At 46.8% G+C, this 15569-nt stretch overlaps 1 protein-coding gene across 1 annotated transcript in view; it reads right to left on the bottom strand.

The window, feature by feature from the left end:
• Nucleotides 1-15181, bottom strand: part of LOC124718659 (aminopeptidase N-like) — a 180877-nt gene extending 165696 nt beyond the window's left edge. The window contains exon 1 of the mRNA XM_047244286.1: nt 14996-15181. Coding sequence (XP_047100242.1) covers nt 14996-15181 — 186 coding nt within the window. The remainder of the gene's footprint in view (nt 1-14995) is intronic.
• Nucleotides 15182-15569: the final 388 nt, after the last annotated feature.

Below are 15569 nucleotides of genomic sequence, written 5' to 3'. Positions count from 1 at the left end.
GTCAACTGCTGTTTGTGTATGAGAAATCGGTTGGAAACTTTCCTCATGTCAGCACGTTGTAGGTGTTGCCACCGGCGCCAACTTGCGTGAATGCTGTGAAAGCTAATCATTTGCATATCACAGCATCTTCTTCCTGTCGGTTAAATCTCGCGTCTGTAGCAAATCATCCTCGTGGTGTAGCAATTTTAATGGCTAGTAGTGTATTCCGTGGTGGTAAAACCCCTTGTCTTTTAGGCGTAGTTTAGATTGTTGCAGACGCACTTCCAATGCCGACAGATTGTCGAACTGTGATGCGCCGGTCGGCACGAATAATGGCTTCCGCACGCTTCAGCATGTCTGGAGCAGTGGCTGTGACAGGACGTCCCGAGCGTGGCTGATCATGGAGCTCTGTTCCTGCATTTCCTGCATGGCTAACTCTCTTTACCCATCGCCCAACTCCACTCCTATCAACTGCAGCATCGTCATACACCGCACACAAATGTTTACGTATGTTCACCACTGTTTCGTTTTCTGCACGCAAGAATTCAATAACAGCACGCTACTTGTAACGCGAGTCGTATGCAGACGCCATTTTGACGCTGTACTACAGCACTGCTATCTGCCAGAACAGTTCGAAACTTCACCGGCGCACAGAACAAACATCAAATGTGAAGCGCCAACAGGAACGTTTGTCTATGTATATTAATGACATTTTTTAAAGAATGTGGAACATTACTTAATGAACGACGACAGCTTGTGGTCTCACGGTAGCGTTGTCACTGCCCGACCACGGGGCCCCAGGTTCGATTCCCGGCGGGGTCAGGGGTTTTCACCTGCCTCGAGATGACTGGGTGTTGTTGTGTCGTCTTCATCATCATTATCATCATTCATCCCCATTGTGGTCGAAGGAAGCAATGGCAAACCCCCTCCGCTAGGACCTTGCCTAGTACAGCGGTGCGTGTCTCCCGCATCGTACCCTACGCTTTGTCGAGGACTGTGGGACTTCGTTATCATCACTTATTGAACGATCCTCGTACTCGCTTTACACAGTCAAAGAGAAAGACTGGACGTGATGATAGCTCAAAAATTAGTAAGACTCTTTCACATAGTGAAAGTAAAATTTTGTACTACATACAATTTGAAGGGAAAATTTCCAATATGTATCGAAAATTGTATATATACACTCCTGGAAATGGAAAAAAGAACACATTGACACCGGTGTGTCAGACCCACCATACTTGCTCCGGACACTGCGAGAGGGCTGTACAAGCAATGATCACACGCACGGCACAGCGGACACACCAGGAACCGCGGTGTTGGCCGTCGAATGGTGCTAGCTGCGCAGCATTTGTGCACCGCCGCCGTCAGTGTCAGCCAGTTTGCCGTGGCATACGGAGCTCCATCGCAGTCTTTAACACTGGTAGCATGCCGCGACAGCGTGGACGTGAACCGTATGTGCAGTTGACGGACTTTGAGCGAGGGCGTATAGTGGGCATGTGGGAGGCCGGGTGGACGTACCGCCGAATTGCTCAACACGTGGGGCGTGAGCTCTCCACAGTACATCGATGTTGTCGCCAGTGGTCGGCGGAAGCTGCACGTGCCCGTCGACCTGGGACCGGACCGCAGCGACGCGCGGATGCACGCCAAGACCGTAGGATCCTACGCAGTGCCGTAGCGGACCGCACCGCCACTTCCCAGCAAATTAGGGACACTGTTGCTCCTGGGGTATCGGCGAGGACCATTCGCAACCGTCTCCATGAAGCTGGGCTACGGTCCCGCACACCGTTAGGCCGTCTTCCGCTCACGCCCCAACATCGTGCAGCCCGCCTCCAGTGGTGTCGCGACAGGCGTGAATGGAGGGACGAATGGAGACGTGTCGCCTTCAGCGATGAGAGTCGCTTCTGCCTTGGTGCCAATGATGGTCGTATGCGTGTTTGGCGCCGTGCAGGTGAGCGCCACAATCAGGACTGCATACGAGCGAGGCACCCAGGGCCAACACCCGGCATCATGGTGTGGGGAGCGATCTCCTACACTGGCCGTACACCACTGGTGATCGTCGAGGGGACACTGAATAGTGCACGGTACATCCAAACCGTCATCGAACCCATCGTTCTACCATTCCTAGACCGGCAAGGGAACTTGCTGTTCCAACAGGACAATGCACGTCCGCATGTATCCCGTGCCACCCAACGTGCTCTAGAAGGTGTAAGTCAACTACCCTGGCCAGCAAGATCTCCGGATCTGTCCCCCATTGAGCATGTTTGGGACTGGATGAAGCGTCGTCTCACGCGGTCTGCACGTCCAGCACGAACGCTGGTCCAACTGAGGCGCCAGGTTGAAATGACATGGCAAGCCGTTCCACAGGACTACATCCAGCATCTCTACGATCGTCTCCATGGGAGAATAGCAGCCTGCATTGCTGTGAAAGGTGGATATACACTGTACTAGTGCCGACATTGTGCATGCTCTTTTGCCTGTGTCTATGTGCCTGTGGTTCTGTCAGTGTGATCATGTGATGTATCTGACCCCAGGAATGTGTCAATAAAGTTTCCCCTTCCTGGGACAATGAATTCACGGTGTTCTTATTTCAATTTCCAGGAGTGTATATATATATATATATATATATATATGGAGTATCGGCCCTTGGAATTTCCTTTTTGATGTCGATATATCGATATGTGTGGAAATAACGTCTGTGATATAATCGATATTTTGCGAAAAAGCCGCGCGGGATTAGCCGATCGGTCTTAAGGCGCTGCAGTCATGGACTGTGCGGCTGGTCCCGGCTGAGGTTCGAGTCCTCCCTCGGACATCGGTGTGTGGATAATTTAGGTTAAGTAGTATGTAAGCTTAGGGACGGATAACCTTAGCAGTTAAATCCCATAAGGTTTCACACACATTTGATTTTTTTTTTGCAAAAATATCGGTATTTTATCAAATCCCTAGCGTAAATTCGGCCAAAAGTTTGCAACTGGGCAACAAAAGTAATCGGACCAAAGAGCTTTGTTCCACAGTCCAGCTTTTAGGGCCTCGGCTGCACGTTTTCCTGTTACGCTCATTTGCATGACTGACGAGTGCTGTTTTGGCATTCCAACTGCTAATTTTAATTTTAAAAACCAACAGCCTCATTTGCACCGTTTACCTAGAATTACCTAGGTTTCAGTCGGGATAACTCAACCTTCTTCGGAATAGAGGTAACTACCGTTTGTCCATAAAGTTTCAGTACACCACTTGTGGCAGCCGCAGTGGGGCCGAGGCAATTTCAGATAAGTTTTTACAGTCTGACGATAATTTATGGATTTGTAGTTTTAGCTTGACGATGTCCACTATGGACAAACGGTAGTTACTTTTATTCTGAAGAAGGTTGGCTTCAAATGGCTCTGAGCACTATGGGACGTAACACCTGAGGTCATTAGTCCCCTACAACTTAGAACTACTTAAACCTAACTAACCTAAGGACATCACACACGTCCATGACTGAGGCAGGATTCGAACCTGCGACCGTAGCGAAGAAGAATGGGTTATCCCGACTGAAACGTAGGTAAATCTAGGTAAACTTTGCAACTGAGGCTGTTGGTTTTTAAAATTAAAATTTATGCAGCTGCTGACGGCCACGAAATGTTGAAAATATTTACATTCCAACTCTTCCTACAATCGCCTGCTTACGGAGCTGCCTTCGGGTTGTTTTCGTGCTGACAGAGTTCGCCAGTGCGACATTCACTTCTCCAGTGACTTCTGGAGCTGTCGTCCTCAGAATTTTCGACAGTTCTCTACGTTGAGCGTCTGTCACGATCACTCGACACACACTTTCTTCCGCGTTGTGGTTTAGAAGACGATTATTTCCCGCTTTTCTTGAGTGCTCTTTAAATCTTTCATACGATGCCTGTTGAAGTATCAAGCACTTCGGCAACCTTAATTATGGAAGCAACAATTTGCCCACGTTCGAATTCATTTATCTCCGACGTAATACACTCATTGCTAGAGAGAACAAATTTCTCTCCACTACTGACACTTGTAGCGTATTGTGGGCACTGCAGAGGTGCGGTTCATTGTCCAATACAACAGTGCAACCTGGAGGCTTAGGTAGCATCTGTATTTACGAGATTCAGGCACGCATTTGTCAGGATGCTTCCATATTTTTGTCCGTTCACTTTATTTGTTGTTAACCATGCACACGAGGAAAAGTTCAGAAACATTGTAAAGTGATATTTGCAGCTCATACACTGAAGTGGCAAAGAAACTGGTCTACGCTTGCTTATTCAAATAAATAGTACGTTTACTGGCAGAATACAGCACTACGGTCGGCAACGCCTGCATGAGACAGCAAGTGTCTGGCGCAGTTGTTACATCGGTTACTGCTGGTACAATGGCAAGTTATCAAGATTTAAGTGAGTTTCAATGTGGAGTTATAGTCAGCGCATAAGCGATGGGACACAGCATCTTCGAGGTAGCGATGAAGTAGGGATTTTCCCGTACGACCATTTCACGGGTGTGCCATGAATATCAGGAATCCGGTAAAGCATCAAGTCTCGGACATCGCTGCGGCTGGAAAAAGATCCTCCGAGAACGGGACCAAAGATGACTGAAGAGAATAGTTCAACGTACTGCACCCATCCGAAAATTGCTGGCCGGCCGAAGTGGCCGTGCGGTTAAAGGCGCTGCAGTCTGGAACCGCAAGACCGCTACGGTCGCAGGTTCGAATCCTGCCTCGGGCATGGATGTTTGTGATGTCCTTAGGTTAGTTAGGTTTAACTAGTTCTAAGTTCTAGGGGACTAATGACCTCAGCAGTTGAGTCCCATAGTGCTCAGAGCCATTTGAACCATTTTTTTTTTGAAAATTGCTGCAGATTTCAATGTGGGCCATCTACAAGCGTCAGCGTGCGAACCATTCGACGAAACATCATCGATATCGGCTTTCAGAGCCGAAGGCCCACTCGTGTAGCCTTGATGACTGCACGACACAAAGCTTTACGCCTCGCCTGGGCCCGTCAACACCGACGTTGGACTGTTGATGACTGGAATCACGTTGACTGACCGGGCGAGTTTCGTTTCAAATTGTATCCAGTGGATGGACGTGCGTGGCTATGGAGACAACCTCACGAATCCGTGGATCCTGCATGTCAGCAGGTGACGTTTCAAGCTGGTCGACGATGTGTAATGGTGTGGGACGTGTGCAGTGGGAGTGGTATGGGACCCCTGATACGTCTAGGTACTAATTTCACAGGTGGCACAGACGTAAGCATCCTGTCTGATCACCTGCATCCATTGTCCATTCTAACGGACTTGGGGAATACCAGCAGGACAATGCGACACCCCACACGTCCAGAATTGCTACAGAGTGGCTTCAGGAACAATCTTCTGAGTTACTACGATATCTATACGCAAAGCATTTCACTTTTGTTTATCATGAGGCAAGTACTGACAGGGGTGATATCGACGACGCATTTGATACTAATGAGTTAATTCAGAATAAAATTCAAACAATTGAGAATTGTAATGACAATGATAGGCAAGACCTTTTTGAGATTTTGCAAGCACATTCCACAGTTTTTACTCACAAAACAGGAACAATCAAGGGATTTCAATACCAATTTCGTGTTCGTGAGCATACTAAATTTTGTGTTAGACCATACGTAATTCCGGCGCATTATAGGGACCGTGTTAGAACAGAAGTACAATCTATGCTTGACGAGGGTATTATTGAGCCTGCAGTAAGCTCATACAACAATCCATTACATGTTGTTGAGAAGAAAAATGGATCGATCAGACTTGTCTTAGATTCGAGACAAATCAATACTATCATTATTCCTGAAACAGACAGGCCGCAAACGTTGGAAGAACTTCTTCAAAATTTTAATGGTGTAAAAGTGTTGTCTTCCATTGATCTCAGATCCAGCTTTTATCAGATCGAATTTCATCCAGAATGTAGAAAATACACAGCTTTTCTTTGTTTCGGCGTTTGTTATCAGTTTCGGAAACTTCCCTTTGGTTTGAACATTTCTTCGGCAGCATTCATTCGCGGGCTAAATTCCATATTACCTGAGTTCTTAAAACGTCACATCACCTTATATGTAGACGATATTCTGATAGCAGAAGCCTCATGGGAACAACACAATCGCATCCTCAACAGCGTGTTACATATTTTTGCAGAATCTGGAATTACAGTTAACTTGGAAAAGTCTGAATTCGGCAGGTCAAAGGTGAGGTTTTTGGGACATATTATTTCTTCTGAAGGCATTCAGCCGGATCCTGAAAAGTTAGAAGCAATCAGAGCCATTCCAGTTCCATCCACAAAAAGACAAGTCCGCAGTTTCCTGGGTCCCGTAAATTTTTACCGTCGTTTTCTGAATATGCAAATTCTTGTTACACCAAAACTATGTTCTCTCACTGGAAAAAATACTATTTGGAACTGGGACGAACAAGCACAGTCTTGTATAATTGTTCTAAGGGGACGTTTCAAACCACTTCCGCTGGCACCAAAGTCCCCAGACATGAACATTGTTGAGCATATCTAGGATACCTTCCAACGTGCTGTTCAGAAGAGATCTCCATCCCGTCGTACTCTTGCGGATTTATGGACAGCCCCGCAGGGTTCATGGCGTCAGTTCACTCCAGCACTACTTCGGATATTAATCATGTCCTATCCACGTCGTGTTGTACTTCTGCGTGCTCGCGGGGGCCCTGCGTGGTATTAGGCAGGTGTAGCAGTTTCTTTGGCTCTTCAATGTATAAACGTATATTGATATAGAAGGGGTAACGTACCGTACTTCACGGATTTACTTAGTTTTTTTACACGTTACTCCAATAACAGTTTGGACAGACGTATAGCCGGACGCTGAGACAGCGGTTCTAGGCGCTTCAGTCCGGAACCGCGCTGCTCCTAAGGTCGCAGGTTCGAATCCTGCTTCGGGCATGGATGTGTGTGATGTCCTTAGGTTAGTTAGGTTTAAATAGCGCAAAACTATAGACCTATATCTCTGACATAGATCTGTTGTAGAATTTTAGAACATGTTTTTTGCTCGCGTATCATGTCGTTTCTGGAAACCCAGAATCTACTCTGTAGGAATCAACATGGATTCCGGAAACAGCGATCGTGTGAGACCCCACTCGCTTTATTCGTTCATGAGACCCAGAAAATATCAGATACAGGCTCCCAGGTAGATGCCATTTTCCTTGACTTCCGGAAGGCGTTCGATACAGATCCGCGCAGACGCCTGATAAACAAAGTAAGAGCCTACGGAATATCAGACCAGCTGTGTGGCTGGATTGAAGAGTTTTTAGCAAACATAACACAGCATGTTGTTCTCAATGGAGAGACGTCTACAGACGTTAAAGTAACCTCTGTCGTGCCACAGGGGAGTGTTATGCGACCATTGCTTTTCACAATATATACACTTCTGGAAATTGAAATAAGAACACCGTGAATTCATTGTCCCAGGAAGGGGAAACTTTATTGACACATTCCTGGGGTCAGATACATCACATGATCACACTGACAGAACCACAGGCACATAGACACAGGCAACAGAGCATGCACAATGTCGGCACTAGTACAGTGTATATCCACCTTTCGCAGCAATGCAGGCTGCTATTCTCCCATGGAGACGATCGTAGAGATGCTGGATGTAGTCCTGTGGAACGGCTTGCCATGCCATTTCCACCTGGCGCCTCAGTTGGACCAGCGTTCGTGCTGGACGTGCAGACCGCGTGAGACGACGCTTCATCCAGTCCCAAACATGCTCAATGGGGGACAGATCCGGAGATCTTGCTGGCCAGGGTAGTTGACTTACACCTTCTAGAGCACGTTGGGTGGCACGGGATACATGCGGACGTGCATTGTCCTGTTGGAACAGCAAGTTCCCTTGCCGGTCTAGGAATGGTAGAACGATGGGTTCGATGACGGTTTGGATGTACCGTGCACTATTCAGTGTCCCCTCGACGATCACCAGTGGTGTACGGCCAGTGTAGGAGATCGCTCCCCACACCATGGTGCCGGGTGTTGGCCCTGTGTGCCTCGGTCGTATACAGTCCTGATTGTGGCGCTCACCTGCACGGCGCCAAACACGCATACGACCATCATTGGCACCAAGGCAGAAGCGACTCTCATCGCTGAAGACGACACGTCTCCATTCGTCCCTCCATTCACGCCTGTCGCGACACCACTGGAGGCGGGCTGCACGATGTTGGGGCGTGAGCGGAAGACGGCCTAACGGTGTGCGGGACCGTAGCCCAGCTTCATGGAGACGGTTGCGAATGGTCCTCGCCGATACCCCAGGAGCAACAGTGTCCCCAATTTGCTGGGAAGTGGCGGTGCGGTCCCCTACGGCACTGCGTAGGATCCTACGGTCTTGGCGTGCATCCGTGCGTCGCTGCGGTCCGGTCCCAGGTCGACGGGCACGTGCACCTTCCGCCGACCACTGGCGACAACATCGATGTACTGTGGAGACCTCACGCCCCACGTGTTGAGCAATTCGGCGGTACGTCCACCCGGCCTCCCGCATGCCCACTATACGCCCTCGCTCAAAGTCCGTCAACTGCACATACGGTTCACGTCCACGCTGTCGCGGCATGCTACCAGTGTTAAAGACTGCGATGGAGCTCCGTATGCCACGGCAAACTGGCTGACACTGACGGCGGCGGTGCACAAATGCTGCGCAGCTAGCGCCATTCGACGGCCAACACCGCGGTTCCTGGTGTGTCCGCTGTGCCGTGCGTGTGATCATTGCTTGTACAGCCGTCTCGCAGTGTCCGGAGCAAGTATGGTGGGTCTGACACACCGGTGTCAATGTGTTCTTTTTTCCATTTCCAGGAGTGTATAAACGACCTAGTAGATAGTGTCGGAAGTTCCATGCGGCTTTTCGCGGATGATGCTGTAGTATACAGAGAAATTACAGCATTGGAAAATTGCAGCGAAATGCAGGAAGATCTGCAGCGGATAGGCACTTGGTGCAGGGAGTGGCAACTGACCCTTAACATAGACAAATGTAATGTATTGCGAATACATGGAAAGACGGATCCTTTATTGTATGATTATATGATAGCGGAACAAACACTGGTAGCAGTTGCTTCTGTAAAATAACTGGGAGTATGCGTACGGAACGATTTGAAGTGGAATGATCATATAAAATTAATTGTTGGTAAGGGGGGAGGGGGGCAGGTTGAGATTCATTGGGAACGTCCTTAGAAAATGTAGTACATCAACAAAGGAGGTGGCTTGCAAAACACTCGTTCGACCTATACTTGAGTATTGCTCATCAGTGTGTGATCCGCACCAGGTCGGTTTGACAGAGGAGATAGAAAAGATCCAAAGAAGGGCGGCGCGTTTCGTCACAGGGTTATTTGGTAAGCGTGATAGCGTTGCGGAGATGTTTAGCAAACTCAAGTGGCAGACTCTGCAAGAGAGGCGCTCTGCATCGCGGTGTAGCTTGCTGTCCAGGTTTCGAGAGGGTGCGTTTCTGGATGAGGTATCGAAAATATTGCCTCCCCCTACTTGTAACTCCCGAGGAGATCACGAATGTAAAATTAGAGAGATTCGAGCGCGCACGGAGGCTTTCAGACAGTCGTTTCTTTCGCGAACCATACGCGATGGGAACAGGAAAGGAAGGTAATGACAGTGGCACGTAAAATGCCCTCCGCCACACACCGTTGGGTGGCTTGCGCAGTATAAATGTAGATGTAGATGTAATTCTAAGACTAGGGGACCGATGAGCTCAGATGTTAAGTCCCATAGTGCTCAAAGCCATTTGAACCATTTCTTTTTCTTAGACGTATACACAACAATGTGATGTTTTGTTTTCTTCCTCCCAGCCGGTCTGAACAGAAAACAGGAAAGCTGTACTTATGGCTTATCGGCTTATGATTAAATACTAGTAGGGAATCTGAATTTGCAGTAACAAGGCTCAGGGTCAGAGAGAGGGGAAAGAGGAGACGGACAGAGATGTGGGAGGAAATGAAGATAGAAGTGGGGAAGGAAGAGGGAGAGGGAGATTGCGACGTGTATCCTATAGGCAAAGGTATCGAGCAGCTGTGAAGCATTGCTGTGTTCGCTAGTAATAATACATACGCTGTTCGTCCGGTACATCTGGACCCCCGTATGTAATGTGGAACTGGCCGGTAGATGCTGAAGGACGTGCACCTCATTCAACATACAGTGCTCGCATTTCTTATTTCTAATCCCAGCATTCTGGTATTCGGTAAAATAATAATTCAGGCAATATTAATAATTTCTATGGGTTGCCTGATTTATTTGACGATTTTTACAGCTTGTGTCTCACTGATCTGTGAGAGGAGCTTGGCGCCAGGAATTTTCTTTATTTATGTGCGAGGGCAGCAGTCTTCCTAGCAGCCATGATGGCTTCCCTTTACCCATCCTTTTTCCGATCGCCACGGTAGCACGTGGTGTCTTTTGAAAGTTCAGTAGTGGCCAAAGTTTCTCCTGTTCTCAGTTCCCCAACCTGCGTTACCAACCTTGTAACTGATATTTTTGCTCGATTTTAACGTCGCGAGGTCGCCTCCCTGTGAAATTCCGGCCCTATGATTGGCCAGTTCAGGTGCGCGCCCGTTTTTCGCGGCTGGGCGCCAACCGCCGTCCGCGGATGGGTGGTGGACAAAGGGGCAGTAGGGCAGTGCTAGTGTGACCGTGCTGGAGACCGGAGTTGCCGCAGATGAAGTTCGGTAAGCAAAAAAAAAAAAAAAAAAAAAAAAAAAAAAAAAAAAAAAAAAAAAAGTTCAAATGGCTCTAAGCACTATGGGACTTAACTTCTGAGGTCATCAGTCCCCTAGAACTTAGAACTACTTAAACCTAACTAACCTAAGGACATCACACACATCCATGCCCGAGGGAGGATTCGAATCTGCAACCGTAGCGGTCGGGCGGTTCCAGACTGTAGCGCCTAGAACCGCTCGGTCACTTCGGCCGGCGAAGTTCGGTAAGCATGAGCGCCGACGTGCACTGTAGGTTCGCGCCCTGCGGCCCAGAGGGAACCTGATAGGTCATTGTGAATAGTTTCGCGTCTTGCAGGTTTTATTGCTTCAGTACGGGAGGCTACCGAGCGATTCACGCACAGTAGCATCTTCTTAGTCTTTGGCTGATTCCTGGTGGTCGTCGTTGCACGCCTGCAACCCCTTCCTTTAGTAAATTGGACCCCATTTGATAATACGGCGATCGTTACTAAAATTCCTTTCCTCCTGCTATCGTGGCTTGTTATGAACGTACGTTGAGGCAGGCTGCTTAACTCGAATCTTTCTTCCCCCCCCATCCCCATTTGGTTGTATTATTGTTCAAATTTCAACTGTTTAATATATGAGTCCTTTAATCTTACATTCTCCCTTTCATTACGTGAAATCACCCCTAGTGTCACAGAATAATGCGGAATTATAACGGTTGCTGTAAGGTCGTGCAGGTCTCACGCCATTAACGTAGGATAAATATACAATATCGCGCGCCTGGCACGACCATTGCACGCATGGCACCGACAATAGTAATAACAATTTTCAGTTATTCCCCATTGATAAACTGGGGAGTGTTCACGGCTCAGTGTGAGGACGTGAGCACTAATTCAACTTCATGTGGTGGAAGTAGTTGCCTCTGTTTCACCTTGCTGGTTCAGACAAACTCAAAAATCACAGCCCCTACAGCAAGGGATAGCAACCTGTGAAATAAAACGAGCTACCGCTTTTAATGCAACCAGAGATGGACCCACAATTATAAAAGAAAGCGGTGAGTGTTGTCAGTAGAGAAACAGTGACAACGGAATGCTCAGTAACTCCTAACGTGGACTTGTGATTGGGTATCACCTGAGTGATAGATTCCTCAGACAGACGTCAACAGAACTGCTCAGGTCGACTGTTAGTGACGTGGATATGAACTGGAAAAGCGGAGGAACAACAACAGCTAATCCTAGGACAGGCAGAATTCATATACCGGTGAACAGAGACCCTCTAATATTATGGAGGGTGGCTGCAAAAAAAAAAAAAAAATCGCGTGAAATCGGCGGAAAGACTCGCTCGTGAGTTTCAAACTGTTATCAGCAGTCCAGCTAGCCAGACGGATGTGTATAGGGAATTGAAAAGAATGGGGTACGGTGATAGACCAGTTACTCGTAAGTCACACAATTCTGTAGTCACTGCTAAACCACGCTTGAGGTTGTGTAAAGAAGGTTGCCACTGGACAGTTTGTAACGGCACATCCTCTTCTAGCATTACTTTTCCTCAACGGTAGCTGTCGATATCAGTATTATTTATCGAATTTTCTGAAAACTTTCATATAATTTTATACACAGTATGTATGAAGAGGTCAGGGGTAAAATAGAGGGAGCGACAGACTATTTGCAATTTGTACAGAAGCCAGATTGCAGTTATAAGAGTCGAGGGGCATGAAAGGGAAGCAGTGGTTTGGAAGGGAGTAAGACAGGGCTGTAGCCTATCCCATATGCTATCCAATCTGTGCATTGAGCAAGCAGTAAAGGGAACCAAAGCAAAATTCGGATTAGGAATTAAAAAGCATGGAGAGGACATAAAAACTTTGAGGTTTGCCGACGACATTGTAATTCTGTTAGAGACAGCAAAGGTCCTGGAATAGCAGCTGAATGAAATGGACAGTGTCTTGAAAGAAGGATATAAGATGAACATCAACAAAACCAAAACCAGGATAATGGAATGTTGTCGAATTACATCGGGTGATGCTAAGGGAATGAGATTAGGTAATCAGACACTTATAGTAGTAAATGAGTTTTGCAATTTGGGAAGCAAAATAATTGATGATGGTGAAATTAGAGAGGATATGAAATGTAGGCTGGCTATGTCAAGGCGTTTCTGAAGAAGAGAAATGTGTTAACATCGAGTATAGATTTAAATGCCAGGAAGTCCTTTCTGAAAGTATTTGTATGGGATGTAGCCATGTATGGAAGTGAAACATGGACGATAAATAGTTTAGACAAGAACAGAATAGAAGCTTTCGAAATGTGGTATGCAGAAGAATGCTGAAGATTAGACAGATTGATCACGTAATTAATGAGGTCATACTGAGTAGAACTGGGGAAAAGAGGAATTTGTGGTACAACCTGAACAAAAAAAGGCTTTCCTTGCCATTGCCAGTCTACATTTGAAGGGCTTATTTCAATAGTGGTACAAGTCCATTACCTTCACTTTCTGTCTATAGTGCTTCTGAAATTATTGATCCAAACAAACAGAAAGAAAGGTTCATCTCTAGGAAGAAGCCATATGCTTGAATATTTCTGGCATCTCAACTGCAGATTTTTCAACGCTCATTTAACTTTAGGACTCTGCATCTCACAGCGAACAAAAATGGACTTATACCACCATTGAAATAAGCCCTTCAAATGTAAACTGGCAATAGCAAGAAAAGCGTTTCTGAAGAAGAGAAATTTTTGACGCTGAATATAGATTTAAGTGTCAGGAAGTCTTTTCTGAAAGTATTTGTATGGAGTGCAGCCATATATGGAAGGGGACGATAAATAGTTTACACAAGAAGGGAATAGAAGCTTTCGAAATGTGGTGCTACAGAAGAATTCTGAAGATTAGATGGGTAGATCATATAACTAATGAGGAGGTGTTGAACAGCATTGGGGAGAAGAGAAGTTTGTGGCAAAACTTGACTAGAAGAAGGTATCGGTCGGTAGGACATATTCTGAGGCATCAAGGGATCACCAATTTAGTACTGGAGGGCAGCGTGGAGGGTAAAAATCGTAGAGGGAGACGAAGAGATGAATACACTAAGCTGATTCAGAAGAATGTAGGCTGCAGTAGGTAATGGGAGATGAAGCAGCTTGCACAGGATAGAGTAGCATGGAGAGCTGCATCAAACCAGTCTCAGGACTGAAGACCACAACAATATATATATATATATATATATATATATATATATATATATATATATATATATATATTGGTATTGTTACGCGTATTCAAATACAAATATATGCAAACAGGCAGAATACGGACTGCGGTCGGCAACGCCTATACAGGGTGTTACAAAAAGGTACGGCCAAACTTTCAGGAAACATTCCTCACACACAAATAAAGAAAAGATGTTGTGTGGACATGTGTCCGGAAACGCTTAATTTCCACGTTAGAGCTCATTTTAGTTTCGTCCACCTACGCTCAATGGAGCACGTTATCATGATTTCATACGGGATATTCTGCCTGCGCTGCTAGAACATGTGCCTTTACAAGTACGACACAACATGTGGTTCATGCACGATGGAGCTCCTGCACATTTCAGTCGAAGTGTTCGTACGCTTCTGAACAACAGATTCGGTGACCGATGGATTGGTAGAGGCGGACCAATTCCGTGGCCTCCACGCTCTCCTGACCTCAACCCTCTTGACTTTCATTTATGGGGGCATTTGAAAGCTCTTGTCTACGCAACCCCGGTACCAAATGTAGAGACTCTTCGTGCTCGTATTGTGGACGGCTGTGATACAATACGCCATTCTCCAGGGCTGCATCAGCGCATCAGGGATTCCATGCGACGGAGGGTGGATGCATGTATCCTCGCTAACGGAGGACATTTTGAACATTTCCTGTAACAAAGTGTTTGAAGTCACTCTGGCACGTTCTGTTGCAGTGCGTTTCCATTCCATGATTAATGTGATTTGAAGAGAAGTAATAAAATGAGCTCTAACATGGAAAGTAAGCGTTTCCGGACACATGTCCACATAACATATTTCCTTTCTTTGTGTGTGACGAATGTTTCCTGAAAGTTTGGCCGTACCTTTTTGTAACACCCTATATATATGTGTGTGTGTGTGTATGTGTGTGTGTGTGTGTGTTTATAATAAAATAAATAAATAAATATATATATATATATATATATATATATATATATATATGTGTGTGTGTGTGTGTGTGTGTGTGTGTGTGTGTGCGCACAGGATAGAGTAGCATGGAGAGCTGCATCAAACCAATCTCTGGACTGAAGACCGCAACAGCAACGGAAACATTGTACTTAGTGATTAGGAAGACGTTGTTACGTGGACCAGAAGCGAGTACTCACCGTGAGGTTGATGGTGACGCTGCCCTCGAAGGTGAAGGGCGGGCCGGCGGCGTCCAGATGGGGCAGGATCTCCAGCTGGTACGAGGTGGGTTCGAACGCCGTGGGCAGGCGGTAGTCGCCGCCATCTGCCGTGGTGGGCCGTCCACACACCGCCACAGCTGCCACCAGCAGCCACGTCCACGCCATGCCTCTGAACAACCTGTCCGACAGTGTACTATGCAGTCAGGGGGGCCGATTTCTACTGTACTGACAAGGGAAACTCCCCATCGCACCCCCCTCAGATTTATTTATAAGTTGGCACAGTGGATAGACCTTGAAAAACTGAACACAGATCAAGCGAGAAAACAGGAAGAAGTTGTGTGGAACTATGAAAAGACTAAGCTAAATATACAAACTGAGTAGTGCATGCGCAAGATAGGCAACATCAAGGATAGTCGCCGGCACGGTAGCTCAGCGTGTTCGGTCAGAGAGCTGGTTGGCCTCTGTGATAAAAAAACTGAGTTAATGGATCAACAACGAACTGAAACGGGTGTCTTTCGACGTCCGCCCAGAGCAGATACAACGAACGAAATGA

This window comes from Schistocerca piceifrons, chromosome 10 (genome assembly GCF_021461385.2).
Source record: "Schistocerca piceifrons isolate TAMUIC-IGC-003096 chromosome 10, iqSchPice1.1, whole genome shotgun sequence".
NCBI classification, from domain to species: domain Eukaryota; kingdom Metazoa; phylum Arthropoda; class Insecta; order Orthoptera; family Acrididae; genus Schistocerca; species Schistocerca piceifrons.
Note: the sequence above shows the minus strand (reverse complement) of the source record. Positions and strands in the feature narration are given on the sequence as shown.